Below are 27,596 nucleotides of genomic sequence, written 5' to 3' on the forward strand. Positions count from 1 at the left end.
GATCATCACTTGCACAAAGCACCAGCAGCTTGGCGAGCCGTCGGGATGGCGAGGGGCTCAGAAAATGACCCTGTCCTCCTGCGTCCTCTCCCACCACAGTGTGCTGTTCAGGGTGCCGAAGCTGCTGTCCTCCTCCTCCTGCTCCCTAGCAAGCTCCACAAAGACCTTGAAGGGACATAAAGGAGACGAATGTGCCAGGTTCCTTGGAGGAACTCGCTCAGTCACAACACAATTTATGGTAAAAGCCTTACAAATACAGAACGTATTGCTGCAGATCCGAGTCGGAAGTTTTTAGTGTTTTGGATTTTTTCCTCTTTGCTCCTACCCTCCCACCTCAAAACAATGGGAAGGAAGCTGAACCAAATACGAGCTGAAAGCATTTGTCATCAGCAGTAACTAATCCAGATTAAGCAATAATAACCTTCAGTTTTATCCCCTTTTCATAAAAAAATAGCAATGCCTATCTTTCTAAGAAATCACAGTGATAGTTCCACTAATGTCACAATTATTTTTTTCTTTGTTCTAGCCAGCACAGCTGGCCTGACTTATTTTAAAATGAAAGGGGAAAACAGGAATAAGGGGAACTGAAAGTCCCAATTCATGTTCTGGGGAACTGCAGTCCCACTTTCCCAATACCAGAGAAGTCACCAGCGGAGCGGCCTCGGGCCCTCGGAGCTGGGCACCGAGCTCCAGCTGTGGGCACAGGGATGCCCACAGGGATGCACGGCTCAGGGGCAGCAGACACGAAGCGAATCTGCCCCAGACCGCTGTAGAAACACCACCCTGAAAACTTTAATGCCTTAGCCTGGCATGATTTACTTCCATGGAATAACATTTGCTTCAACATACCTGTTCCAGTGTTGCCTGAGAAAAGCTGTACTCCTCGATGTTAAACGTGTGTTTTACTGTGAAAAGAATTCAAGGGAAAGCATATTTAAGAATACTTCACTATCTGAGACAACTGGATTTAAAGCATTTAAGCTGGTACGTGTGCTTACTGTTGACTTCACAAGAAACAGGGATGGCAACAGCAATAGAAAAAAGGAAATTAAGTGGATTTTAAACAGAAATGCAAAAGTGCCTCTGCACATGGAATGAAGGGAAATGCATCAGCTGTGGAGACAGAAAGATTTCCGAACATCATGGGTGGCAAGTGCTTAGTTACCTTCTTCCAGCTTGGAAAAACAATGTGAAAGCGACTGTACATCTTCTCTAGGAATTTTATACGCCAAGATAGAAGCAAAACTGAAACAATCAAACCAAAAAAAAAATTAGCTTCAGGTAAAAAGCAAAAATACAAATATCCAAGTGAACAAATTAAATCATTTACTAAAGACTACTCCAGGCATTTTGACGAGTTGTCCACACACAAGAAAAGAGGGATGATCCAGCTCCAGGAGAGCAGAGGGGTTATAACCAGTCTGAGAGCACCCTGGTCGGAATGCTTCAGCTGAAAGTCACCTGGGACTGCTCAGTGCTTTTTATGCCCTTCAGCTGAGAGTCAAGCATTTATATTCTACCTATAAAGTGACACAAAAACTCCTGCCAGGGCTTAAATGATGAAGTTTTGCCTTTCACACCAGCTCTGACAGAGGTCACACTGCACCCAGCACTCCAGAAGAGGGACCTGCTTTACCCTGCACATGGGCTTGTGAAAAACAAACTCTCCTCCAAATCTCCCCCGTGGGAGGGATGTGTCTTATGCAATGCCTGCAGTGCTCTTTCCGACATCCTCACCAGCAGTCACCAGGAATTCAAAGCTGCTGGGGGAAAGCCAACCAACCCACCCTCAAACCCAAGGTCCCCACAGTTCAACCAAGTGTTTCCAGCTAAGGGCAGGGATTCAGTGCCTCAGAATTTACCCCGTTTCCAGGATGACAGAGAAGGAAGCCAGCACGCAACAGTTATGCAGAAATCTGTTTTTGTTTCTGCTGTGCCACTTATGCACACGATTCAGATGCTTGGCCCTGGTCAGTGGCACGAGCACTTCGGGTTTGCTGACTTGCAAAACTTCTTTTTTTTTTTTTTAAGCTGTATGGGAATTTTTTTTGTCAATGTTAGCATTATGGCATTCCTTACTCATTACCAATGAGCTGCTGAGAAATCAGACTTGTATTAATCTCAATGTTTTCTGTTTATTTGTTAAATATTACCTTTCCTGACGATTTGCGTTTGGGAAGATGTGCAGAATCTGCCTCTGCAGGTACTCCAGCTGCTGTACGTCAGGTGTTTCCTTTAATTTCATTTCCAAGAAGTATCCTCTGCCAAATTTACTCTTCAGGTGTTGAACAGTGCCTATACACCTGCCAATTGCAGAGAGAGAAATGGCGGTACACGCTTTACTCCACACTCAAAAAGCAGACTAACATCTAACAGCCCCTTTCCATACACTTAATTTTGCTCCAGGTTGAGACAATTGTTGCCTACATTTTTAGAGCAACACTCCGTGGCCAACAGGTGCCCCACCGCCCCCCGCCAGCAGTACCTGAGCTGCCCAGCCACCAGGATGGCCACGCGGTCGCACACAGCATCCGCCTCCTCCATGTAGTGTGTGGTCAGAATAGCTGCTCGCTCCTTGTTTTTAAAGGCTGCTCGAATTGCCCGCCTACAAAACAGGAAAAAATGAATCCCCAGCCAGAACACTACTGAAGCAACAGCAGAAAAAAAACTGGGCATAAAATGTTAGGAAGATACTGGGAGGGGAATCAATAAATAACGCTTCTGTGAAAGAAAACCAAATTCAGTCTTCGTTTCCTTTTGTTAACTGAGGTTTTACAACTGCGTAGGTTAAAGACACCTGAATGTCAGTATTTTGCGGAGAGCTGCACAGGCAGACTGTCCCGACACCAAGTGACCATGCGTTGCACGTTACATTTCTTCTCTCCTGTCAGGTGTGTAATGACTCCCAGCAGCCCGGGGCTTGTTTGTGGACTAACAGCAGAGCAAGGTGCCCCACCGAGCTCCCTTGGGTTTGGCACAGAACAGTAACCTTGGGTTAGCAGGAAAAGAGCACTGTGATGCTCAAACCCCTTTTATTTTGTGGATCAATACTCTCCTCGCAGCAACAACAGGTTTTTTTTTTTTTTTTTTTTTTTTTTTAGAAAGATGACTCAAATCTCATACTCCTTGCATTCCTTTACTTTGAAGATTTCTTTCTCCCGGCTTCCACGTTCTTCACCCTGTCCAGGAGAGGACGCAGTGGGCGTGCATCCTGCCCCCAGCTGGTAGCTCCAGCAGCGATGGGGCTGCTCCCCAGACAGGACCAATTCCCCAGTAGAGAGGAGCCCCCTGCCAGCACGGCACTCACCACATGTGCTGCTTGGCTTTGGGGTCCATGCCAGTGGAGGGCTCGTCCAGCAGCGTCACCCGCGGGCTGCCCAGCATGCTCAGGGCGAAGCAGAGCTGAAAGGAGGGCAAAGGAGCTGGGTAACGACACGATGCCTCCCGCAAGCAGCTGCCACGGCAGCTTTAGGAGCTCGTCCATACCTTGCGTTTCAGCCCGACTCCCAGCTTCTTTGTTGTCTTCTGCAGGTGGTCTTTTAAATCCAGGGCACTTGAGATGCTGTGGAAAGAGAACTGCAGGTGAAAAGCCCAGGTAATGCAGAGTGCGATGGTTCAGCTTTCCTCTCATCATACCAGAAGCAACCAGTCCCATTTAAAGAACTCAATTACAAATATTTGTACAGAAAAAGCAAAGCAATTGGCAGCATCAGAGCTGGGCACTTCTGTCCGTCACAGGCCCCGTGTCCCCCAGTGGAGCCTGCGATGACAACCCAGACATGCCTCCAAGCCCTGGCCTCCCCACCCTCGCAACCCCTGCCAAGGTTGTCACTGGCATTTCACAGTTTTTTAAAAATAATAAAATACAAAAAACAATTGAATTTTGTGTGGTTGAATCTTTATCTCCTAAGCTACAAACTAAAACTTGACAAATTTGCTAAAATGATCTGATCATAAACTTGAATGAAAAAAATACCGTGTTAGAAAAAGTGAGAAAAAAAAAGCAGTTAAAACCTCAAATGTTTCTATAATAAACTACTTACCGTTTTACAACTTCCTTAACATCAGTCTGACTCATTCCTTTGATAGCACCATAAATTTCAAAATGTTCCTGCAGTGTAATATCTGGCCACAGTGGATTAGTTTGAGGACAGTACCCCACAAATTTAACCGAGTCATCGTCGCTGTTCACTCCGGAAGAATAATCTCCCATCAGAACCTGCAGGAGAAGTGTAACAGCTTCAGTCGATAATATTGTCAGTTTTAGAACTGGTTTTGTTAAAGAGCTAGCAAAAGACAGTCAGGAAGGGCAGCAGTAATGACAAATGTTAAACAGGGATTCACTTTCTATTTGGTTTGTAGGAAGGATATACCTGCCCGCTGGTCGGCTCAACCTCTCCAACAAGCATGTTAATTAACGTGCTCTTCCCAGCTCCGTTGGGTCCTAATAATCCCAGTATTTCTCCTAAGGGCAGGACAACACACAAAACACTGCCTGTGAGGTCAGACAAATTAATTCACAAAACCAAGAGTCATTTTTGTAGCCGAAGCAGCTCAACAGCAAACGATCCAACTCGAACCTTTCCTCACGCAGAGAGAGACGTGTTTTGTTGCCACTTTCTTTATTCTCCTCCCCAGACGGAACTCCTTCCTCTCGTCGTACTCCTTGTGCAGGCTGCTGACCACGATCGCTGGCATCTAAGAAAGGAGAGAGGTAGGAGCAGCGATGCTCTGGCACGCTCTGCATGGGAACCATGTCCCCAGGACCCGTGGTGGCTGCAGCCCCCAGCAGCTCCAGCAGCCACTGAATTTGGGGTTTGGGACTGCAGTATTACCTCCTCAGCATTGGGGTTGCTCAGCGCTTCCTTCACCCGCAGCCTCTCCGCCTTCACATCTTCATCCTCGTTCTCATCGCGTGGGGCATCCGGCAGCTTCCATGTTTTGACTTTTGTGAAGCATTTTCTAAGGGGGAGAAAACAGCACGAGGCCTTCGCTCAGCATTCCGGTGGAGCAAAGCTTCCTGAGAAATCAATCCAGATTTGCTCTCCGAGTTGATACAGAAAGCTTTTGCGCTTGCCAAACCTCGGAGTAATGTGTTTATGCTGCGCATCTGAGAAGCCCCAAAAGAGTTGAAGGAGCTGTCAATGTTTGCAATTATGCCATTTTTAACGCTGAGCTCTTTGTTAGAGCATACATCTCTGATCATGCGGTGGGAAGGGAAGTTCACAGCTGCACAGCAAGCAGCAGCTCTGCTTCGCTGGGGGCAAGTCACTGCTGCCCCTGCAGTGCTGCTCGCCCTCCCGCTGGTGGGCACTCACAGCTGTGCTCCCAGTCATGCATTATCAGAAGAGACATCGAAATCCCCATATTAACCTTATTTTTATATAGATTGTCCTCAAATTTTTTTTATTCTGAACAAAGATAACTTAAAAGTAAGCTAAAGCTGTATTTCTGCACTTATTGAATTTCAGGTAACTGAAATTAAGAGAACAAATTCTTTAGACACTTGGGAGGAGATATAACACAGCTATTTTATTTTCTGCAGTATCCCCCATAACTGTATGCTACATATTCCAGTTCAACCACCTGCATGATTTTTAAGAACTGCTTCCTTGGACTTACTCCTTTTAAAAATTCTGCTTAACAGAGAAACACACCTGAAAAATGGATCCTCTCGAATTGTCCTCCCTCCATTTTTCACCTCAAAACATCGCAGCAGGAAGAGCCACACGACACACTGCAAATAGGGCTAAAACCAAACAGAAATTGTTTGTCAGAGCACTGCTAGCCCTCCGGGGATGGAGATCCTACAGGTGACCCTATAGGCAGCCCCACCGGCATGACGAGAAGCACCAGTTCTTCACCACCACAGAAATGCTGATGGCTCTGAGAAGATGAAATGTATCCTTAAGTCCCTGCTTTAGCCACAAAGTGCTGGCAGTGAAGAGAAAAGTCTGCTTTGATTTAATGGCAATTGCTTGGCTTCTAGGAGAGAGACAGACTGTCCCCTGCTCTGGAGTTCGTCCTCCATCGGTATGGACTCCCATAATAATCAGGATTAATAACAGCACTGTTAATTACACTAGTGAAGCAGGAGATATTGAGTTGGTAGGCACAACAAGTTTTACTGATACTGTTCTGCTGCAATAGCCTGCAAAGCAGCAGACCCTACAGATGCTGAGCATGAGATCAATTTTTTACTAATGCAGATGCCCAAAAAGAAGGGGTGTCGCAGCAGGAGTTAGCAGTTTTCTATGGTAAATAACGATGCTTACAGCTATAACTGCCACCAGGAGCCTGTCCCATGGGTCGTGGTATTCTCCGTTCTTCTGTTTGTCTGTCCATGAGACCTAACAATGCAAAAAAAAACCTGTTTAAGGAAATAATTACCTACCAGAGACTGCATATTCTGCATTGCACTTTACCCTGTGAGCTCTGTGCAGATCCCGATCAATGTGCCAAACTAGCCCAGCCCCACAGGCCGAGCAACATGGTTTTCCTTTCAATATTTAATGGCAGTCTTGTTTCTTTCCTCATGTTAAACCTGTAACACTCTGCTTGCAGGAAAAAGGTGACTTTTCGCCAGCAGCTGCCCTTCATGCATTAACTGGCTACTGACAGCACTACGCAGATCCCAGTCACATCTTTAAAGGTGCCCACCCAATTCCAGCCATTTGCAAGCACTCTGGAGAGCATCTCCTTTGTGCCCTTACCTTTATAAAACAGATCAGACAGCCGATAAGGGAATAGATGGGAATGAAGATAGAGAAGACATAATGCAGGGTGGTGGTCACTGTGTAAAAATCCAGAAAAAAGGCCACTTCGGTGACAACCGTACACAGCAAAGCTGCCTATACAAAAGAAAGAAAGAAAAAAAAAAAGCATTTTCATTTGAGGCACATTTCTAAAGCTTTTGTCATTTAGTATATGTCAGTAATAAAGAAACATTGGTAAATGTTTGATTTCTTGTGCATTAAGGATACAGTGAAATGACCAGGTTGGAAAGGCCAGTGTGGCTTTGGAGAGAACCAGTCCTCCCAGTTAACCAAAGCTGAGGGAAAGTTACTCACCACTGAGAATATAAATGACCAAAATTCTTTTGTATTTTGGACTTTTTTAAATGTGAAGGAGACCACGTAAGTGAACAGCACAACTGACGGGACGTAGCCAATCAGGCAAAAAAGCTGCAAAGACAAGAAAGGATTCTCAGCAAGCGTACAGCATGAACCCAGGCTTGAATTTTTTTTTTTTTTTTTGTATGTGTATCAGCTGTGATTATCCTAGGGTGGTACATGACTCTGGATACAGCATATGTCATTAAATACAAAAATAAATGCACAGATAGGAACCCCCTTAAATGAAGCTCCATGATTACTATATTTCCTCTTGCTTTTATTTAAAAGAAAAAAAAACACAAGAAAATACAGGCTCCCATAAATAATATCTACCTGAATATTTTATCAAATATATTAGGAATTCCACCATCAACCTTAGCATTTTTGCAACAATTAGAACAAAGGATGGATGCGCCAGTAACAGATCAGCCCTGCAGCACAATGGTTACCACCCCAAACCTGATTAGCACACAGCTACCAATTCTGGGAAAGAAACTGGGAAAATCCGATTCTTCTCAATTGCAGCCGAGATCTCAGAAAAGCCAGCTCCAACTATAAAAGATATGACGACCTGTAGCCTCCTCAATTTATTCATATGCTGCAATTCATTGCAGAGCTGGTCTGTGTTCAAAGTCACCGCAACCTTGTCATTAGCAGAGTGCCGATGCAAGCGGCGCAATTATCAAATGGCAGCAACAGCACAGAGCAAATTGAGCAAAGAATGACACTGCACTTCCTTGGAAGGTTCTGGTAATTTAAAGCTCTTTTTTATTCTGGTTCTCAGTTAAACCCTAAATACACATTTTTTATTTTTTTTTTCCAGGGGAAGAAGCAGTTTTGCCTTTCGTGCATTCAGGCTGGTGACTTTGTACAAGGAGCCCTGATCAGGCATTTTCTGTATATATTGTTTTGGAGAACTCTGCTGAACCATTTAATAAAAATAAATGCCTGTGGAAAATAACAGAACCAAACCCTCACACCCCTGTGTGCCCTCAGGTCCCCACCACACTCACCACAGCCATGAACTTGCCGACGTAGAAATAGATGCCATAGTGGAAGGCAAAGAGGCTGCCTATCATCAGGACGAGGATGGAGAAGAACAGCGGGAGGTCAACAACAGCTTGGCCCACCCAGTAAGCAGACGGATAAAGCCCCGCTATCTTCAGCTGTGTGTATGCTTTGATCTGCAATGGGAAAAGAAAATGCCCACGATGGTCATCTGCAGTGGTACACGGGTGGGCTCCTATTTCTTGCTACAACTCACCACTTTTACACAGACATGGTATTGGAGCACGTTGCCCACTTGTTGCTGATCCTACCTGCCAAAGTAGGTAACATTTCCACGGAAAGCAAAAGGGCTTTTCTGAAACCTGCTCTACCTGATGCCACCAACAGCAGAGTCACACCTGCTTTGCTTTGGCTGCCCTGTGCCTCGCAAGGCAAAGGATACTACTTAAAACACCTCTGAAGATCTTTCCAAAAAATCCCAAGGTTTTCAAGATCTCCTGTGTCTACGAATCCACACCCAGAAGTTTACCTTATGGTTTTCTGCATTCTCCATGGCAAAATAGGGTGGCATGCCTGTGACAATGATTCCCAGTAGCACAGCTTCGAAATAGATCTCTAGTTTGAAAACAGTGTCTGGAAGATCCTGAAATACACATCAGATTTCTTCAATACCAGAACACGTGCGGGGAAAAAAATGCATTTATATGATTGGAACATAACTGCAAGTGCAAAAGCATGAATTCTTGAGCCCGCCCTAGCACCAGCTCTGCTGTCTGCCACGAGCTCTCCCAGCCCTGCTCACCTGGATGAAGGGGTTGCTCCAGATCTGAATGCTCTCGCTTACGTTCAGAGTGCGCAGCAGTAGGTTGCTGACAATATTCATCAAAACTGGCACGGAATGCACCATGGTACTGTTGAATACGATTGTGAAAACATAGTTCTGGAAAGAAAAGTATTTGTTACATTAATTAGTCTGCCTGAAGGGTAACGCCCTAAAAGGGCTCTCCTGTGGGCTTAATTAAACCTGAACAATGGTAAAAAAATCTCTGCACGACAGAGGATGCTTTGCAGGAAGCTCTGTGCTGCCCAGAGTGGTTAGAACACAAAACCTAATTCAATAATACAGTCATGCTCATAGAGAACAAATTATTTGGAATAAATCCTCAAAATGTTTTATGCAACTGTTACACTGTGACAAATGATGCTCCAGCCAATTACAGCCTGAAAAACAATACACAAGGAGCTGCACTCATAAGTTCTTGCTAATGCATTTTAAAAACAGACAAAAATTTACGTTAGCTAAGGACTGCACTGTCACACCACTATTAGCAGTTGCAACAAATAAAAAAGGGAACAAGAGATAGAGCTGGCATACTGCAAAGCATTTCCTTTGTTGGAAATTAAATACAACCCCGATATTCAAATCATCCTGACACTCCTTCAGTAACCATTGTGAAATGAATACTTCCAGTCCAAGATACTCATTTTTCTTTACACATGAGAGCACCATGGAATTACACTTCTGTCAAATTGTGTAATTCAGCCAGTGCAAGTAAGAAATAAGTTCATATGCCAGGTCTCTTGTGAAGTAAAACATTTCTCTTGGCTTTTTGTGTGTTTGTGAGGAAAGAAGAGGAATGGAAGTTTTATTAACCTACCATAATTATCATTACGAAAGAATGAATTTATTTTGAGCATATTTCCATTCTGTTAATACAAGTCCTCTTTGCAGGCCTCTTGCATAAGCAATATTATATGACATTATTTGATTATATAATTCAATACTTTAGACATTTAAAAATTTGATCTCCTTATTGAAAACAACCCCGAGCCTCAATACACAGAGTGGTCCCCAAATGTTCACACAAACAGCAGAGATGAAATTTTAACCCTATCACCTCAAATGAACGATCAGCATCAACCTCATCAGGCTCACCCTGAGCATGCCTTTCAGGACAGAGCAACAAAACCAGCCCCTGGCCAGCTGCTCTGGGATATGACCGAACAGGTTGGTCTGTCTGTCTGTCTCACCTGTCTGGATTCAAGGTCGAACACATTTAAACCTGCACTGTGAGGGGCAGCTGAAACGTAGTCGCTGTCATTGAACATCTCCACCAGTACGTTCATGCTCCCAAGAGAGTGAACAATATCATCAATATCTGAGTCTGGTGAGAGAGAGAAAAAAAGACATCACCAGCTTCCAGTATTTTACATAAAATTATTGATGCGTTTTCAACTCAGCAGTGGTACAGTTTTCTCCCTGATGTGACCCTACCATAGCGACCACCCTTTCATTACACGTGCCCGCTAAAGAGAGTCCTCTGCTGTTCTGAGCACCGCAGATGTTTTTGTCTCTGCTTCCCCCACCACAGCCTCCCCAGAGCTCAGGAAACACTCGGTTATTTTATACAATTTAGTCGCACAGGCCAAATGCAACAGTTGGAAGCAGAGGTGCCAAGGAGCATCATCAGGTTACCCAGCGTTTCAGCTGCACAGAGAATTAGCTAACAGATAGAAATCGGAGGCACTTTGATGCAGTATCTGGAGGACTGAAGGCGTATTATGTACAAATTCCCGAGAGCTCAAAAAGATGTTTATTTCTACTGCCCAGATCGCTGCTGCTAGCCACTCTTAAAACATCTCCAGTTGAAAAAGAAAGTAATTTTACAAAGTGCTTTGTAGCAGGATTTTAACGTTGATGTATCCAAGTGTCTCTGTGCCCAGCTCCTTCACACGGATCGTCTTTGTGTAGGGAGCACAGCACCACTACACACGGGAGGAGAAGGGAGATCTCTGAAGTGAACCCTACGACATGGAGGATTATCACTCTCTACCGTGTCTGGCCACTTAGAAATGCTTGATTTGGATTCACTTCAAGGAAAGTCGCTCCGAACCCAAAAAGTTGCACCCGCCACCTTCCCCCCCATCCTGCACCTTCCTCTCCCTGCCCCAGGGGATGCAGTAGCCAGCAGCCAGCCCTGCAGAGCTCCTTCCCTCTCCTACCTGTGGAGTTCTGCAGCAGCAGCCTACTCCTGTACTTGTGATATTCCTCCCCGGGCTTCAGCAAGTACAAATCCGGGGAGAGTCTGACAGGAGCTATTGAATTTTTGATGTAGTGGTGCGTGAGAAACAACAAAATCTGAACTACAAGGAAAATCAGAAAAAGCAACAACCTGAAAGAAAGAAAAGGTTTGGTTTTATTAAAATTCAGCAAACGCAGGCCCAGTTTATGTGCACGTCAGTTAAAACATCTCCCTCACCCCAAAAATGCAGCTATTCAACAGCAATGAATAGCCTCACACTTGGTTATGTTTAAATGTAACTACAAACAATAATTAAATTTCATCCTGCCACTTCTCTGGCGTCATTCAAACAGGTTTTGAGATTTTTGTATACAGACCAGAAAGCCTCAATACTTACATCACTCTGACACATTTATTTTCTCGCCTGAGACTAAGGAAGTGAACTTTCGCTATGGTGGAAACCTGCTTCTTCCAGAGGGCTGCGTGGCTCATCGGGGGCGACCTGGTCTCCGAGAGCATCAGGAGGCTCTGCTCCATGTCGTCGAGTGACTTTGTGTCTGCCTCCTCCTGCACTTGCTGGGAACTAAACACGCTGTAATCTGGAACAGAAGAGAGTAAAAGGGTATGGATTAGACTGCTCTGACAGAGCTATGTGGTTTCAGATCGTAGGCCTGGAGGAAGCTCGGCTGCAGTCCATTCTTGGCCCCTGCTATTGAGAAACCACCTCGTCCCACCCCAGCTCTCAATTTAGCCCCAAGTTCAATGATACTAATGTACCCCAAAGCACACAGATCAGACACTGAAGGCAGATGACACAAATTTCTTCCCTGGGGAGAACAAAACTGATAGCCTACAAGCACTCAGACAGTGCAGCCTTGCTCCAGCTCCACTACATCAGCCCAGGCACATACCTGCATTACTCAGCATAAGCACACTCAGCTGTTAAACCCCCTTACGCCCACTCAAAAATTTTGCAGCATGGATAGTTTACTACTCTGCATTGCAAAAAAGCTCTAAAAAGATAAAGGCAGCTTCAACCCTTCACAGCTGACATCAGAAGATCTGATCAGCTCTGGAGTAACAGTCAGCAGTCCCAGCTTTCCATCTGGCTGAAATTTAAAGGAAGGGAAGAAAGACAAGCTCAGCTTCAGCCTTAGGTGCAGGCTACTAATGTTACTGCTCACCTAGAAGGCTGGAAATAAGTTTTATATCATGAATTTCTTGAAAGTAAGCTCCATGAGGTAAATGGAGCACATTATAATAAGATAGACATAAGAAGTGCAGCTGTGAAGAAGTGAGATGTAAGTACACTGTATGAAAATTAAATTGCTGCAGAGACAGCCAGAAAAAACCTTTTCTCTTGATCCTCCCAGAATTTCTCCCCACCCAGCTCACAGCTTGTGTGTGTTTTTCCTGATAAATATTTCAAAAACCTAGGATAACGTGAGGCCTGTGGAGCCCTGTGCTGCCAGACACAGCGCTCCGTGAGGCGTTTTTAATTCTTTCCTCCACAGCAAGCCTCCTAGCAGCGACGTGGCACAGCCACATCTACACTACCTCATACTAAACCAAATATGAGGGAGAACAGGAAACACCATGGGCTGGCCCACCTGCTTGATCGATTTCTGCCTCAACTTCCAGCTTCAGGTAGACATCCTCCAGAGTCGTCATGGAAACACCGTAAGTAATAACGCCCAAATGGGAATGGGTGTCGAGATCAGAAAACAAGCCTGCAGACAGAAGTGAAGCACACTGGTTGCTCTGGGACAGGATCACATCGTCCTCCTGAGAGATCTCCAAGCAAGCCAGATGCACTCTGCTTCCCTAAGGCCTTCAGACCATAGTGTGTAAATGTGGCTACCTCATCTTGAAGACACAGGTTATGGCACAAGAACCAAGGTGGGGACAGGCTCATTTTAGCACAGCACTTTTCATCCTATGTGGTTAGGCAGGGAAAACGTGGTGTGTGGTGCAAGAAATCAGCATCCTCTTGAGCTCAGCACTGCCTCCTGGCTGGCTCCAAGAGCCCCTCTCCTGGGCACAGCACCGCAGGACAGCTCATCCCACCTAGATCTGTGCCCAGGTACAAAGAGATTTTACCAAAAAAAAAAAAAAAAAAAAGAATAATTGCACATTTAAAAAAAAAAAAAGTCACCCAGATCTGTAAAGCCGGCTTATATAGGCAGGGGATTGTGGATGACATGTGCAGCTTGGTGACCAAAATTAGGTTCAGAGAGAGAGCGCTTATTAGTGCCTCAGGGTAAAAGCCACTACCAGGCTCTTGCCAGTCCTACGAAGTGAAGCACTTGACAAAACGAGTAACTTCAGAGCCAATGCCACACTGAAGGGAAACACAAACTCATAAAATGGGAAGAGCTGCTGGACACCCAACAACGCTCGCCAGGTCTCCCCAGTTGCTCCTGCTTCCGTTGCAGAGGCACATCCCAACCTCAGCTTCTCCTTAAAACAGTTTGGGGGAATTGAATCAATCTTGCATAAAGATGCTTCTTTTTCAAAAGTATGCACAGTGACTGCTAAAGGTAAAGCTAATAAATTATTAACTGGTTAAGTGTAACGGGAAAAGGGCATTTATGAAATATGAGCTGCAATCACATCCATATTGATTCCCCCTTAGCCTTTCCGATAGTGAAAAGGACACACTGTTTCTTCCATTTTCTGCTGGGAAACAAACAAGGAGCGCTGTGTACAATTAAAATCAGATAATTGCTGCCATCTAGTGAAACTAACACATTTGTTCCACACTCTCTTTCTCTCAACAGTGAATTTCAATGCAGGGCCACAATGCTCTTTGTGGCTCACAACAAGGGGGATTATTGTAGGACTTTTCAGCTTCCTGCTGGAGGCCAGCCCTGGTCACTGAAATGTTCTGCAGTAAGAAGATGCTTGTGCCAGACAACGGGACTCTTGGACAACAGGGTCTTTTCACGTTTCTGCTACAGGCATCTCCTCAGCATCTGCACCACAGCCCCTTGAGGAACACAACAAGGTCCTCACTCGCCTGAGAAACCGGTGAGAGCTAAAGCAAAGACTTCACTGACTGATCTTGAGCCAAACCACAGCCCAACAAGGAGCATGTATAAACGCACAAAGGCAGAAATGACCATTTGACAAGTACTGCAGGCTACAGCCATGCTTGATGGATTTCCCTTCGATGGCCATCCCACCCTGCACCAATACCTGCAAACTTGTCCATGTCCTTGAGAGGCAGGGTGTACACGAGCTGCTGGTCGGTCTCTTGGAGCAGGCTGGCTGTGGGTACGTGCTGTCTGATCAGCGAGGTTGTAGCTTCTGTGTTGCAATAGGCATCGATGTGCATGCTATGAAAAGAAACACACAAGAAACTGGTTTTAAAAAGGCAGCTTTTGTCCTGATGCCCGGATCAGAAATATTAGCCTTCAGAGCACCACGCATTCAGAATATGATAAAAGGGTCCTTCTTGGGGTGGGGGTGCTGTCTTACTGATTTGCACAGAAAACAAAGACAGATGAAGTCACACAAAAAGAATACCTCAAGCGGTAGCCAATTCCCCATTTCGTTTTCAGAAAGAGAGAAGATCCAAGGCATTTTAACATCCCTTGAGAAATCACAGCTTTACGATCTAGAAACAGGAATCAAGAAGGCCCTTTGAGTGAGAGGACTGCCAAGGGGCCCCAGAATCCAGCTAAGCCCTTCACGTAATGGTGCCTCCCTGGCTGCAGGAGCACCATCGAGGCTCGGTAACACAACCGTCACTCGCGGACAGGGCCGCAGCAGGGCTCACCAGCAAGGATATCTGCCTCGTCCATGAAGTGAGTGCTGAAAACTGTCACGCGATTCGCTTTTCTGTTTTTCAGGAGGTTCCAGACGATGTGCCGCGAACACGGATCCATGCCTGCAGTTGGCTCATCCAGCAGCAAAACCTTTGTGCAAAAGGAGAAGCGTTTGCAAAGCCATATCCGTGTGCAAGGTGCAGCCTCAGAAATCCTATCTAAATGACAGACACAGGTTTTTGGTTTGAAGCCTGCTAGTTATTTGCTCAAAATACACAGGAGACATCATATCATCCCTTTGTTTTGAATAAACATATCTCCTGTTGTGACAAATGGAAAAATCATTCAGTAAGTTAATGAAATAATCTGTTTTATTCTATTTCAAGTGCAATTACATTTAGCTATGCATTGACTCTGTCTATTAAGGAATGCTCAAATATATGCTTTTAAAATCCCAGTGAACTGTCAGATGTATCCTTTTTTAACACCCATCTAAAAGCAGCCCCAGTTCCTATAGGGCAGAAATAATAGATCTGTAACACAAGAGAGCTCTGTGGCTCTGCTCCCAAGCCAAGGGCTCGCGCTGCTTGCAGGAGAGTCTTGCTTAGATTCACTGTTAGGGGCTAAATATTACCTGCCAGGAACAATATAAAGCTTCTCGGTTCTTTATTTCATAAAGAGATCAAATCCACAGCTACTACTAAGCTAATACTAAGGCATTAACACCTTCAAGCATGGAGGTTGGACTACTGAACCAAAATTACTTGGATTGTTTAAAACTAAAAATAAGGGGGAAAAAAGTAACAGTTGCTCACAGTATCAACTTATGCATCTTACACGCTAAATGCATTAGTTGGTTTTGAGAAGAAACATCATCACTTAGGTGTGTTAGTAACACAAAGCTGGGAGCACTTCTGTCACCCTCACCTTTGGGTTCCCAAGGACAGCAACTCCAACCGAGAGCCGCCTTTTCTGTCCCCCACTTAACTTCTTAGCTTGATTGTCTTTGATAGGCTGCATATCCAGATCCAACAACACCTTCTGCACCTTTAAATGTGAGAAACAGATTTATTATTTAAATAAAAGGCTATTTTTAAACTAGATTGCAATTTTTAGCATTCAAATTAATGCTAAGATTTATATATTTCGTATGCATTTTAGTTTCCTACAAAAAAACGAACAGTTTATCCTTGTGAAAATGTCTGTCTGTACTCTGCCTCCATCTGCTGTACTGTAAAGTAATATTCCCCTCCAAGCCTGCCTTCAGGAAGCATCTGGGCAATGTAGGGTTATAGTCCTGTATAGGTTAAAAATGAACACATAAGACTGCATGTATAAGGCTGTCCAAGCGACTTACCTCTTGTATCAAGTCATTCTGAGGTATTCCCTTAATCGCAGCAAACAGGGAGAGATTCTCCTCCACGGTTAGTATGTCAAAGTGGATATCAGACTGGGGGCACACGCCTGCTATTCGCCGCACTTCAAGCATTTCATCAATTTCAGAGACTCGGTGCCCATAGACAGAGACAAACCCTGAAAAAAGCCCAAAACAATCAACCTTTTTTTTTTTTTTTTTTCTTTTTTTACAGGCAGCCAGAAAGCAGGCTGGCCTGGGTAGTTAAAGAGGGGCATGAATTTCAAGTAGACTCTTTCAGACATTATCCGGAGAAAAAGTTGGTGCATCTTGAGATAATCAGAAGGGACAATGGTTTTCAAAAGCAGGGTGGCCAAAGCTCCTGGCAGCAGGAAGCCTCACCATCTGTCGGCGGACACAGCCCACAGAGGATGTTCATCAGCGTCGTCTTCCCGGTCCCACTGTGCCCGAGCAGAGCCGTGATCTGGCCTTCGTAGATGTCAAAGGACAAGTCTAGCCAACGAGGTGGACAGGAGAGAGAGGAGAGGTTGGTGATGAGCTCGTGGCACCCCAAGTGAGTTTGTGCCAGAGAGATGAAATCAAAAACTGACACATGGAGTAAGCCCTGTGCTCTGCTGGGAGGAACGCCCGGCCTCTGTACTGTGCTGCGGCCTACCAGCAGGGTGGCTGCGGCCATGAGCGGCATGGGGCTTCATGCCACGGCGCAAGGAGAGGGCTGGGGAGATGGGGCAGGCAGGTTGTGCTGCCTGACGACAGGGGAGGAGGAGAAGTGACAGAGACAGTGTCACCAGGCTTTCTTTAGTGAGGGAAGGGCTCCTCTACGGGGGCACCAGTTTATAGATCACTGCCAAAATGGTGAGAAAAGGCGCACACAAGCACATCTGGCATTCACGCTCCAAGTCCCCCCCCAGTAAAAGAAACCAAAAAGCCCAAACTGAAACACAAAAAGATCACTCAACAATCCAGCTATTGCTCCTCTGCATCTGATAAGCAGCTTAAAAGCTAAAATGTTCTTACTTCTGAGAGCCTCCACAGTTTCCCCTTTTTTCCTGAATGTTTTCTGAACACAGCTGATTCTGAAAGAAGACATGTCATTTTATAAGCTATTTTAGGATCTTTATATGTCATTTTGAATGCTCAACACGCTGCAACAGTCACAGCAAGACGACTGTGCTAAAGTGGCACAAAACACATCTACGAGCCATAGAGGCAATGCAAGAGACAGGACATCCTGTCACAGAACTTAATCATCTCCACCCTGGTATCAGAAAACTTTTCCTTGTTGCCTTCTTAGGCATTTCCTATGATGACAGACTGAATTATTTCATGTCTGTGTTTCTTTCACACAGTAGAATAATGCACTAGAAGCTTCCCAAGTTAGAGAAGGGCACGGCTACTCCCCAGTAAATTCACAATCTGACAGAAGATTCAATAGACACAATGTGGAAAAGAGGTATTAGTATAACAAGACTCCGAAGACACGATTACTGGCAGTTCTCCACCAAAATTAAGCAAAAGAAAACAGGTATTTCCTCTCTGAGAGGTAAAAGCCTTCCTTCCAGCCCTACTGCATTTCAAAACAAAAAACCAACATCACCAAAACCAAACACCAGTTTACCTGAAGGCACAACGTAAAGCATGGGTTTTGGAAGCCTGACCACCTTGTAAATCAGGTCGGGAATGAAATTATAAGTATGAAGAATGGGATGAGGAACAGGGTACAAAAGACAACAAAACCTGTATGTGCAAAGACAATGGAAGAATGATGGGGAGCTGGTGGAGACACTATGGAAAGAGTCCAGGAAAGATGAATAAGGCAAAAAAATGACCACAGCATCCTCATGTGAACATTTCCATTAAAACTTCAACCTATGGCAGACACCCAAAGAGACATGGAGAGCACGGACAGCACAACACTCATTCTGGTCACTAAGCTCAAAAGCTCATTTGAGACTAGTGGAGCCATAAAAGAGGAGTGAAAACAGAGTTTCTCAGCTCACGTGAGGCTATGCATTTGGACAGTGATGAAAACAAAAACTAAAAGCAAGATTCTCAAAATAATATCTGAGAAACACTAAAAACACAAGACAGTCCGGGTGCAAGACAACAGGCAACGCAAAATGAAGAGTGAATGATGAGACTAAGCACATCTATTTTGCAGTTTTGTTTTACCCTCTTGCCTATGACTGCTTGGTAAAACCACCATGAAGTTCCCCTCTTGTCTATGGAGAACATAACAGCCTTCGCAGAAGCCTAGAATTCAGCTCTCTCTCCTCAAATGTGCATTACCAGAAAATAAACTCTCCCAGCAGAGTAGGCGTTTCAGCATCTGCAATCACTTACGCCTCTCGCGGCCTCAGTGAGGCTGAAGGAATGGAAAACCGGCCGTTTTTGAGAGGACTCCAGCTGAAGGAATACAATACACAAACAAACCCTTTCTTTAAGCCCAGTGATTTACCCTTGGAGAGCATCCATGTAGCTGATGGTGGGGCTTCACTGAATATGGAAACTAGCTGTGCTGCGTGTGTGGAGAACTCTCCACAATGCATACCATATGCTATTTGAATCAGCAGATTAGAGAAACAGAAGTAGTTTTGAAATTACAAATTAAACATTGGAGACCCAGGTGATCTGCTAAACTGCACGTGGGGCAGGAATCATACCTGATGGCTTCCTTTCCCTGAAATTCGGAAGGCACAGGTTCAACCATCTCACTGCAACTTAAATTGCCATTGATGCTGCTCTCATACAGTTCCTTGTAATTTTTTCTGTGCTTTGACCAGAACGAGGGCTTCATAAAGAAAAATGATGATCGGCGTAGTCCAAACTCCCCTAGGTAATACAGGAAAAAAGAAAACTTCTTAACTATAACTGTAAATATTCCTCAGCTTTTGGGATTTGGCTATAAAAGCTATGAGCTATCTTGCTAAAAGTTCAGGAGCCAGCCCACATCCAAATTCTGGAGGGACTACACCAGCCAAGTCCACATTATCTGTATTTAAACCATGGTTTCCATCAGTGCTGCTAGCAGGTCCTGGATTTGTTAAATATTTAAATAGATGTGCAAATCTCTTTTTATCTGAGAAAAATCTCCAGTGCTGAAGGAACGGTAACTTAACTACATGCACTAGAAAGCCATGGAGATCACAGGCAAAGGCAGCGGAAGGGCTTAACCCAGGCGTTTGTCACACAAGGAACAATTTCATTCTACGTTTCATGTTCAATTACTGCTGTCACAAGGAAAGGTTTGGAACAGGCAAAGTAGTCTTTTTATTTTATCCCATACAAACAAATTGCAAAGACTACGACCCAAGCTAGCCTAGTAAGGAAGCCTTTTAGAAAGATGGAGACAAGGTTTAGCTGCTACACCTAAAGACCATCAATTCTAAGCATGCTAATACTTCCTCCTCCCGTCTCACAGTTTCACAGAATATAAATTTTTTCAGCTAAAGGTATCCCGAGTCACAGTTTAAACTTTACTTGCAAAGAACAGCACCATCTCCTTTCTCCACAGCTAGAATCAAACCGAACACTGCATGCCAACACTGCGGGAAGGAGGAAAGGACCCAGGAGTTCAGAAATACCACCCAGCTCCACCAGAGATTTCAACCAAAGGGCTCAGTATTTTGGAAATTCATGACATTAGCACAGTTCAGTTCAATTTCTCTCATGAACATACCTGGAATAACCTGATCAAGGTAGACAGCTACAAGCAGATAAAATATGCTATCCAGCACCAGTAAAATAAGTGAGATAAAGAGTGGGTAAGGACCATAACTTAGATTTGAGAATGTTGCACCATCTTCATAATCTTCCAGATGCATGACCTGCCAACAAACATGCATGGACCGAGATGTTACACACCCATATTGTATCAGCTTGGCAAGGCATGACAAGAAGGGTGCAGAACGTAGCAACAGAAAAAATCGAAAAGTGACCAAGATCACAGCAACAACATAAAGAATAAAGTTGCTTGATGGTGCGCTGTATTTTACTTGATATTAAAATTGCCAGGGGAAGCTATTAAAGCATGCATTTTTCCCCACCATCTGCTTATTAAATAAATAAATAAATAAACTTTTAAAGAATATCTCTATGACTACCTATCAAAAATGATGCAAGACAAATGACCACTACGAAGCTGCAGTCCAAGCAGAAGGTTCTTTACCTGTGCGACACCAATCAAGAAGCTGCACTGGCACAGGGGGCTGAGAACCCACACAAAAGACTTGGGGAAGTCTTCCAGCAGGACGATATTCAGGCCCACAAATCCAAAAGCCAGCGTGGCCAAGAACTCAACTATACCCACGTGCTTTGACTTTTTAAATAGAGGTGTCAACATAAGTGCAAAGAATACCTAAGAACAGAGTAAGAAAGAAAGGAGCAATATGTTAAAAAATATATTAATACAAGGTATAGAAAATTAAATTAGAAAGACCACAGCTTCATTTTGCCTCTGCTAATCAAACAATTTTCCTGGTACAGCCACTACACCATTTACCCAAGTTCCTTCAAAAACAGACAATCATGAGCAACAGATTTCCCAAAGATGCCAGGTGATGGCACAGAAAAGAAACTCAAACCAGAGAAATAGGGAGCCATGCTGCTGAGTGTGTGTGTACATTCCAGTTAGTAACCCCCCCCTTTTTTTTTTTTTTTTAAAGTGACAGATCATAAGCAACCAATGTAAAAATATTTGTTTATGAACTCAGACATGCAATTTGTTGTATAAATCAATTCTCTATTAATTAGGGCTTTAACATTACACTTGCCCTAAGAAAGCGATGTTTGTTCCAGACTGTTTAGTAGAGAGAACAAGATCAGAGGGGATAAAACCTGTGGATGGGATGGCCGAATTCAGCAGGACCAGGTGTACTTACTGAAGAGATGCCATACAAGAAAAAAAGGAGAAATATCACAAAGGCGCTGCTCTGGGGAAAGAGCGAGGAGGCCGTTGCAATCACCGCCATGAGAATGGACATGACGAAGATCAGACTCGTGTACAGAAGCACCCAGGAAAGCCTATGAGCAAAAGTGGAAAAAAGGAACAGAAAGCAGTGAATGAATTTGCAGCCTGAACTACTCACATGCAAAACCAGCTAAAACTACAATTCTTTCACATTCCGGGCAGCTGCACCACAGGCCAGACTTGCAACAAAACAAGCGCCCCTAAATGAAAAGGGCTCTTGTAAACGTCCCTGAGACTGTTCTGAGCATCAGGGCACAGACATCAGCACCCGCTACTTCCAGAAGATGAACAATTGGACGATTCATGATTTTTAGCTTTTTTTTTTTTTTGAACTTACATGATTAATTTCCTAGTTTAACCAACTGAGCAGTAGGTTTCAATAATTAAAGAATTTCTATTTAAAATTTAACACACTAGTCATTCCAGTAGCTGCGCCAGGTAATAAAATCCTTCCCTTTTTGACAGCGGTGTTGCAAGCCTGTGAGCAACTCTGACCTCAGCAAACAGATGCAGTTTGTACGCAGGTAGTAAAAATAACGCATTTCCTCCCAAACATGTTTCTGATTTTTTTTTCCAGTGGCCTACAGAAGCTGCATTACCAGATCACACCCATTTCACCCGGGGAGTCCCTGAAGCAGAAAGGTAAAACACTTTTCTCAACATCCGCAATGCTCAAGAGTGACACGTGCAGCCTGCTACCGCGGTCGACCAGCACGGCCACAAAGGATCCAACCCGTGGGAAATGAGGTTTGTCACCAAGGAGGCACCGCAGAAAAACAGAACCGAACGTCAGGAAAGGGCTTTGGTACAGAAACACAACAAAAACAACCAGGAGGAAAAAAAAGACAGCTGCAGCTGGCTGTTATGGTGCAGTGGGGCACGATGCTAAACTGCTGTAGGCAACTGCTGGGAAGCAGAAAGCGAACCCCTTTTTATCACTACAATTATCAATGTTTTTGAATTAGTATGTCCTCTTATTTGGAAAAAAAACACACAAAGCCAACTGCTTTGTGCTACATAGGACAATTTTCCTCACAGTAAGAAAGCAAATTAAAACTTGTTGTTTAGACTGCTCTTCGTGGCACGTTAAAATTATAGAGTTAGATTGCCTTAATTATGTGTTGGGGAAATGCTGCTGATAGGCTCTGAAGAAAGACTGCATGTTACCTGTTGATCCTCCAGGAAAGGAGTTATTGAGCCAAAGTGCTGACAACGATAAAAGCAAACTACGTAAAAACACCATGCTGCAACTCCTTTGATCCCTCCAAATCTGGCGCTACTTGGCATGGATAAACGCAGCACCATTACTCTGGTAGTTATTTACTGAAACAATCCTATTTTTATGATACCACATCTCTATGTTAGACTTTGCAGAGCACCTCACCTTTAAGCTGCTGCAATATTAATTTGATTAAGTGAATACAATTGGTAAACTGAGGGTAGGATAGCACTTTTACTAGAAAGTGTTATTTTTTGTATTTCTTCTTTAAAGAACGGGCTATACCAAATACTCACGTACCAAAAGGCAGTATCATGAAGTCCCAATATTTTTAAGAATTCCTTTAACTTCCTCTCCTTTTCTGCCACTATATGAATTGCCAAATAATATCCAAATGGTGAGAAAGCAATTACTAGGTAAATTAAAATGATGGCGCGAGGAAAGTTGTCGATTTCCACCACTGCTGCCTCTCCCATAACCGTTGCTCTTGTCAGTTCGAGCTGCTCCCAAACAGATTGATTGGTCCTCAACTGCGAGGAAAAGGAAGAGCTGTTTTAATGCTGTGGCTGGTTTCACAGCCCTGCTCCGAGCAGCAGCACAGGTGCCTGCCACCGCGCCCGGCAGTTAATGCCCACTCTGATGCATTGGGCTCATCTGGACACAAGGACGGAGGTTGGTGTTATTCAGCAGGCCAAGAACATTTCTGTATAAAATATGGCAAAACACGTGAAGCAGTCCGCCAGCTCGTCAGACTCAAGCTGATTTTTGGTATGGCATTGTACAGTTAATATACAACATCGCAAAAAGCTCAGAACTGAGGCAGCTCATGGAGCCAAACCCCAGTGGTTTTGTTGAGTTATCTGTTCGGACTGACCTGTATAATTGCCGCATCAATGCAGGCTTGCAGAGCTGTAAATCCCGAGCTCCAGTACGTCACCGATTCACAACCCTTCCGCAGGTTGGAGCAACTGGCTGCAGAGTAAGTAAGGTGTTTTGAAGAGCAAGCAGCTGGACTTGCAGCTGCCCCAGCCCCAACATAAAGATGGTGCAGCTTGAGGCCGCACCTTCTAAGAGGTGGAAACGACTTCCAAAAAATGACACACACAAACTATCAAACCAACAGAGAAAAAGAGGGTCTGATTTTCCAGTTCATCCCCTTACGGAGTATGTATAAGCGAGGCATAGTTTACCTCTCGATTCCGTGTACACAGAAGTCATAGCCACCGTATCGGGAAACCTCAGCTGGTAGGACATGGCATCGTTGAACACGACGCCCACAAAGTTCGAGGGTTTGAAAGCACTGGCCTCTTGCAGCTCCTCTTCGCTTAAATATTCCTCCGTGATGATGCCTGTGAGATGGAAGAGATTATCATGTTGACTTAGGTAACGGTGCAACAGGAAGAAAAACTGTGCAATGCTGTTTATTTAAAAAAAAAAAAAAGCCATGCTAATCATTAATGATTTACTTGGTTTGGGATATATATAGAACTGTATTTTTGTCCTAGTAAAGGAAGAATTTTCCTGAACAGGAACCTGTAAGACTGAAGCTCAGTACAGGGGTGGGCAATATAAAGGGAAATGTGAATTCCCCTTCTGAAGGCCCTTGAGTTTTCCCCCCAATCCTTTTTCCCCACCCCTCATGCTCCAGCAACTTCCCTGCCCCACATCTCCACCACCTGCCCAACATTTTGTCCTCGGGTACCACCGTGTTTCAAGAAGGGCAGATTAACTGGGGCAGAGGGCTACGTGCAAGACAAGAGGGTATTCTGCCACTGACTTCAGCAGAGGACTGCAGCTCTCTGCATGCCAAGAGAAGCTGCAGTTTTTAAGGGAGATGGACTGCGAAGGCAGAAAGCAGACAAGGATACCCGTAATGAAACGCAGGCATCAGGCTGTGCTGCTTCTCAGCGGTACCTCTGAAGTGTGAATAACACCAGGAAGAGATTGAAAGATACCAAACTAAAAATACATCAGAATGGTTTGGGATATATCAGTTCCGACTAGATGTGTCAGCTGTGCACAGCACTTTAAATATATATATGTATGTACTTTTCAAAAGAAAAGGTGAGAGTGTTAATTGGAATCATCATTAAAAAAAAGTTTTGATAGCTGCTATGGGATAGAAATCTCAACCTAAAATATCTGCAGAACAGCATCAACTCCTGAATTTGCACTGGGATGTCATGGACAGGTGTATCCAGCCCTAGGGTGGTTCAGGGGCCTTTTGCGCTCTGCATTTGGGCCCTCTGAAACCCTTTTTTTGTAGCCATAAAACACTCATTGTCTGCAACAGGAGGATGGGAACCACTTGCAGGAGGCAGTGCCAGAACATTTGCCAACCAAGCAAAAACTGCTTTCACAGTCTGTTCTCTATCTGTGATGGAAAAGCAGCACTTTTTATCTTATCATTAGCAGCAAGAGCGAGCTCCCTCTCTAAACATCAGCCACAGAGTGAGATATATTCAGAAAAAACAACTGCTTAGTTCCGAGTACCGTCTTCGAAGTTATCAAAAGCCACCTTCTTCATGATTTCTCGTGCCATTCTGGTGGGCGGCGTGTATCCGACGACAAAATTCACCAGCATGGAGGTGTCCAGAGTACCGAGGTTGGTGTCGGAGATCTCGCCGTACTTCCTGTGCGGATGCATCATGCTCATTAGAATGAGCCAAAACAAGAAGAAGAGTGGGAAAAGGATCTCCTGCACAAAGAAGGAAGAGACGAATTAAAACTTCCAAGAGCAGCTGTAGAAATAAGAATTACGAATAATTTGTCTGAGTTATACAAAGCTTAGACAAGAGACTGTGGGCTTAATTACTTGATTGTAAAGTTCCCTGAACGTTCTCGAAAAGTTCCCTGAATGTCCTCAGTGTAACAGTGATTTCAATGCCAAATCCTTCTCTGGCACTGACGCAGGATTTTAATCGCATGCATTGGTAACTTGAGAAGCCATTTTATGATACAAAGGGATAATTCTGCATGCTTCGAATATCAGCAAGCTCATGCTCTTTGGAAAGAAACAAAACAACCCACAATCCATTAAACAATTAGTCAAGCATTGTACTGACTCTTGTTCACCTCAAAACTCATTGTACACATCACCTGTGCAATGGCTAAACAGTTATAATAGAAAAATCTTCCGGAGAGGTCTAGTCCTGCTATCCTGGACAGTTCTGACCTCTAGGAGGGGTGCAAATGTTTTTGAAAATGCAGTGAGATTGCATTATTAATACAAGGATATATTCTGCATAATGCCTTATATTCTTGGGAAAATTTTCCAGCCAAAGGATCATGAAATTCTTTATGAAAAGGCTATTTCAAACCAAAACTCAGAGCAGACCACGAAGCTTCAGAAATATTGTAATAAAACTGAGCATTGCCCTCGACTCAGGAACCACTTCAGTGCTGAATAACCGCAGACAGGCAGCCAGCAGCCAGCCAGCACTCCGCTCACCTGAACGCTGCTTTTTTTTGTCCTACATTTAACAAGCCAGTTCTTGAACAAGAGAGCTCTGGTTTGCCTCCATACTCCTGCTTCTCTCGGAGCATCTGGTGCCATTTTTCAAGTCTTAAGAAAAAAAAAACAAAACAACAAACTAACATGAAGTAACAAGATAATTTAAAAAGCAAAAGCCAGGCAGCTGCACCATTTAGTATCTCTAAAAATGTCCACTAGTGTGTATGTTAGATGCCTGCTACATCAAGAGATTGATAGTACTCATTTCCAACAAGAGAGCTGGGCACATTGGCTGGGGGAGACCTCGGGATGCCATCTGAGCAATCCCCACCCAAAGGCAGGGTCAGCTCTACGCAAGCTCATGGGATCCAAGCCAAACCGGGCTTATTTTCGTTTTATGACATACAAATTAAAAACAAAAGTACTTATCTCAGAACATAATTCTTGTGTCCAAGATGGGAGCTGCGGGCAGCCAGCCAGACCGACGCATCAAAAAACAAGAGACACCTCACCCCAGGCTAACTGTTCATTTTACCACGAGCAACCCCTTTTACTCCTGGAGCGGATCCAGCACTACTTATTCTCCTAATTTACCTTTTCATTAGGCCAGCTGCACGCTGCACTGGTGCTGAACGGGAGCTTTTGGAAAAACCGAAGACAATTGAAGTTGCTCTTCCCGTTCCACCAAGATGTAGCTGGTGAGCAGCTGCCTTTACCCCCAGCAGGCTGCTGTCAGCAGCTCGGGGTCACGGTTCCATGCACATCCCTCTCCATCTCCTCACCTGCAGGTGGAAATACAATCGTGAGCTGCTCAGCACCGACAGCAGAACGGGTGCAGGGTTCCACCGGGCCTGATGACTGAGCTGCTCCAAGCAGCTGTCACCACCACTTCCAGCTCCACGTGTCCCACCTGCTGCAACGCCTACAAGCCACAGGTGAGCGACTGCATCTTTTCTCAACATTTCACCCAAAACACAGTCTTAAATGTTAAGAATTTATCTGCATTCCAGGCTTTTTCGTTACCGACACTTCTCCAACAAGCAGACTCCTGTGTTTGGTGACTGCACGCTGGGAGCAGCTCTGTAGCAAGACATGCTTTCTCTGTTATCTATCAGACAACACATGGTTTAAGCTTCCTCCCTCAGCAGCATATTAATATGGAAAACTATTTTTGGAGTGCTGGCCTCATCTAACTGAAGAAACACGTGAGGTTGCTCAGATGTCAGCACCGCTGCCATCAGCTCAGCTTGAAACACTCTGAGCAAACTGCTCATACGCGGACAGCAGCATTGGAGCACGCGTATCCGATAAGAAAAGAGGGGTAAAGCCAGCTCCTGCCACCAAACCTACTGCGTGCCCCTTCCTCAAGCTCAGTGCAGGTGGACTGCAGCAGTGGGGTTGGGGTCCTGCATAGGGCCGTGGCTGTAGCAGGCACCAGAGGCTCAAGGACCTGCAAGAGAGCCGCCAGCACAGCGCTGAAACCGATGCCTTGGAAGGGAGCCCGCCTACCACCTTGAGTGCTTCCAGTAAAAGCCCAGGGAACCTACTTTAAAAATTAATGTTTCTTTGATTAAAAAAAAAAAAAAAAAAAAAAAAACAAACGCTTAAATACCAACTTATGCTAGTAACTAATTCTTGTGGGAGATTGCATACAGCATCTCTA

At 44.5% G+C, this 27,596-nt stretch overlaps 1 protein-coding gene across 1 annotated transcript; it reads right to left on the reverse strand.

Moving 5' to 3' along the window:
• Window positions 1-57: 57 nt before the first annotated feature.
• ABCA5 (ATP binding cassette subfamily A member 5) lies at window positions 58-26,637 on the reverse strand. The gene is made up of 39 exons (XM_035558975.1): window positions 26,528-26,637; window positions 25,931-26,044; window positions 24,973-25,177; window positions 23,670-23,828; window positions 23,354-23,451; window positions 22,780-23,009; window positions 21,172-21,313; window positions 20,460-20,648; window positions 19,971-20,118; window positions 18,955-19,123; window positions 17,309-17,367; window positions 16,673-16,783; window positions 16,274-16,449; window positions 15,844-15,963; window positions 14,928-15,066; window positions 14,675-14,765; window positions 14,345-14,484; window positions 12,757-12,876; window positions 11,544-11,745; window positions 11,127-11,296; window positions 10,155-10,288; window positions 8,926-9,063; window positions 8,653-8,766; window positions 8,129-8,299; window positions 7,071-7,184; window positions 6,714-6,851; window positions 6,276-6,350; window positions 5,658-5,749; window positions 4,836-4,962; window positions 4,581-4,698; window positions 4,374-4,465; window positions 4,044-4,219; window positions 3,487-3,562; window positions 3,308-3,402; window positions 2,486-2,605; window positions 2,154-2,303; window positions 1,166-1,245; window positions 850-905; window positions 58-165 (listed from the first exon to the last, which is right to left on the reverse strand). The coding sequence occupies exons 2-39, from the start codon at window positions 26,033-26,035 to the stop codon at window positions 58-60; spliced, it is 4,947 nt and encodes a 1,648-aa protein (XP_035414868.1). The 5' UTR covers window positions 26,036-26,044; window positions 26,528-26,637.
• Between the last annotated feature and the right edge of the window lie 959 nt (window positions 26,638-27,596).

Source organism: Cygnus atratus, chromosome 18 (genome assembly GCF_013377495.2).
Source record: "Cygnus atratus isolate AKBS03 ecotype Queensland, Australia chromosome 18, CAtr_DNAZoo_HiC_assembly, whole genome shotgun sequence".
Lineage (NCBI taxonomy): Eukaryota > Metazoa > Chordata > Aves > Anseriformes > Anatidae > Cygnus > Cygnus atratus.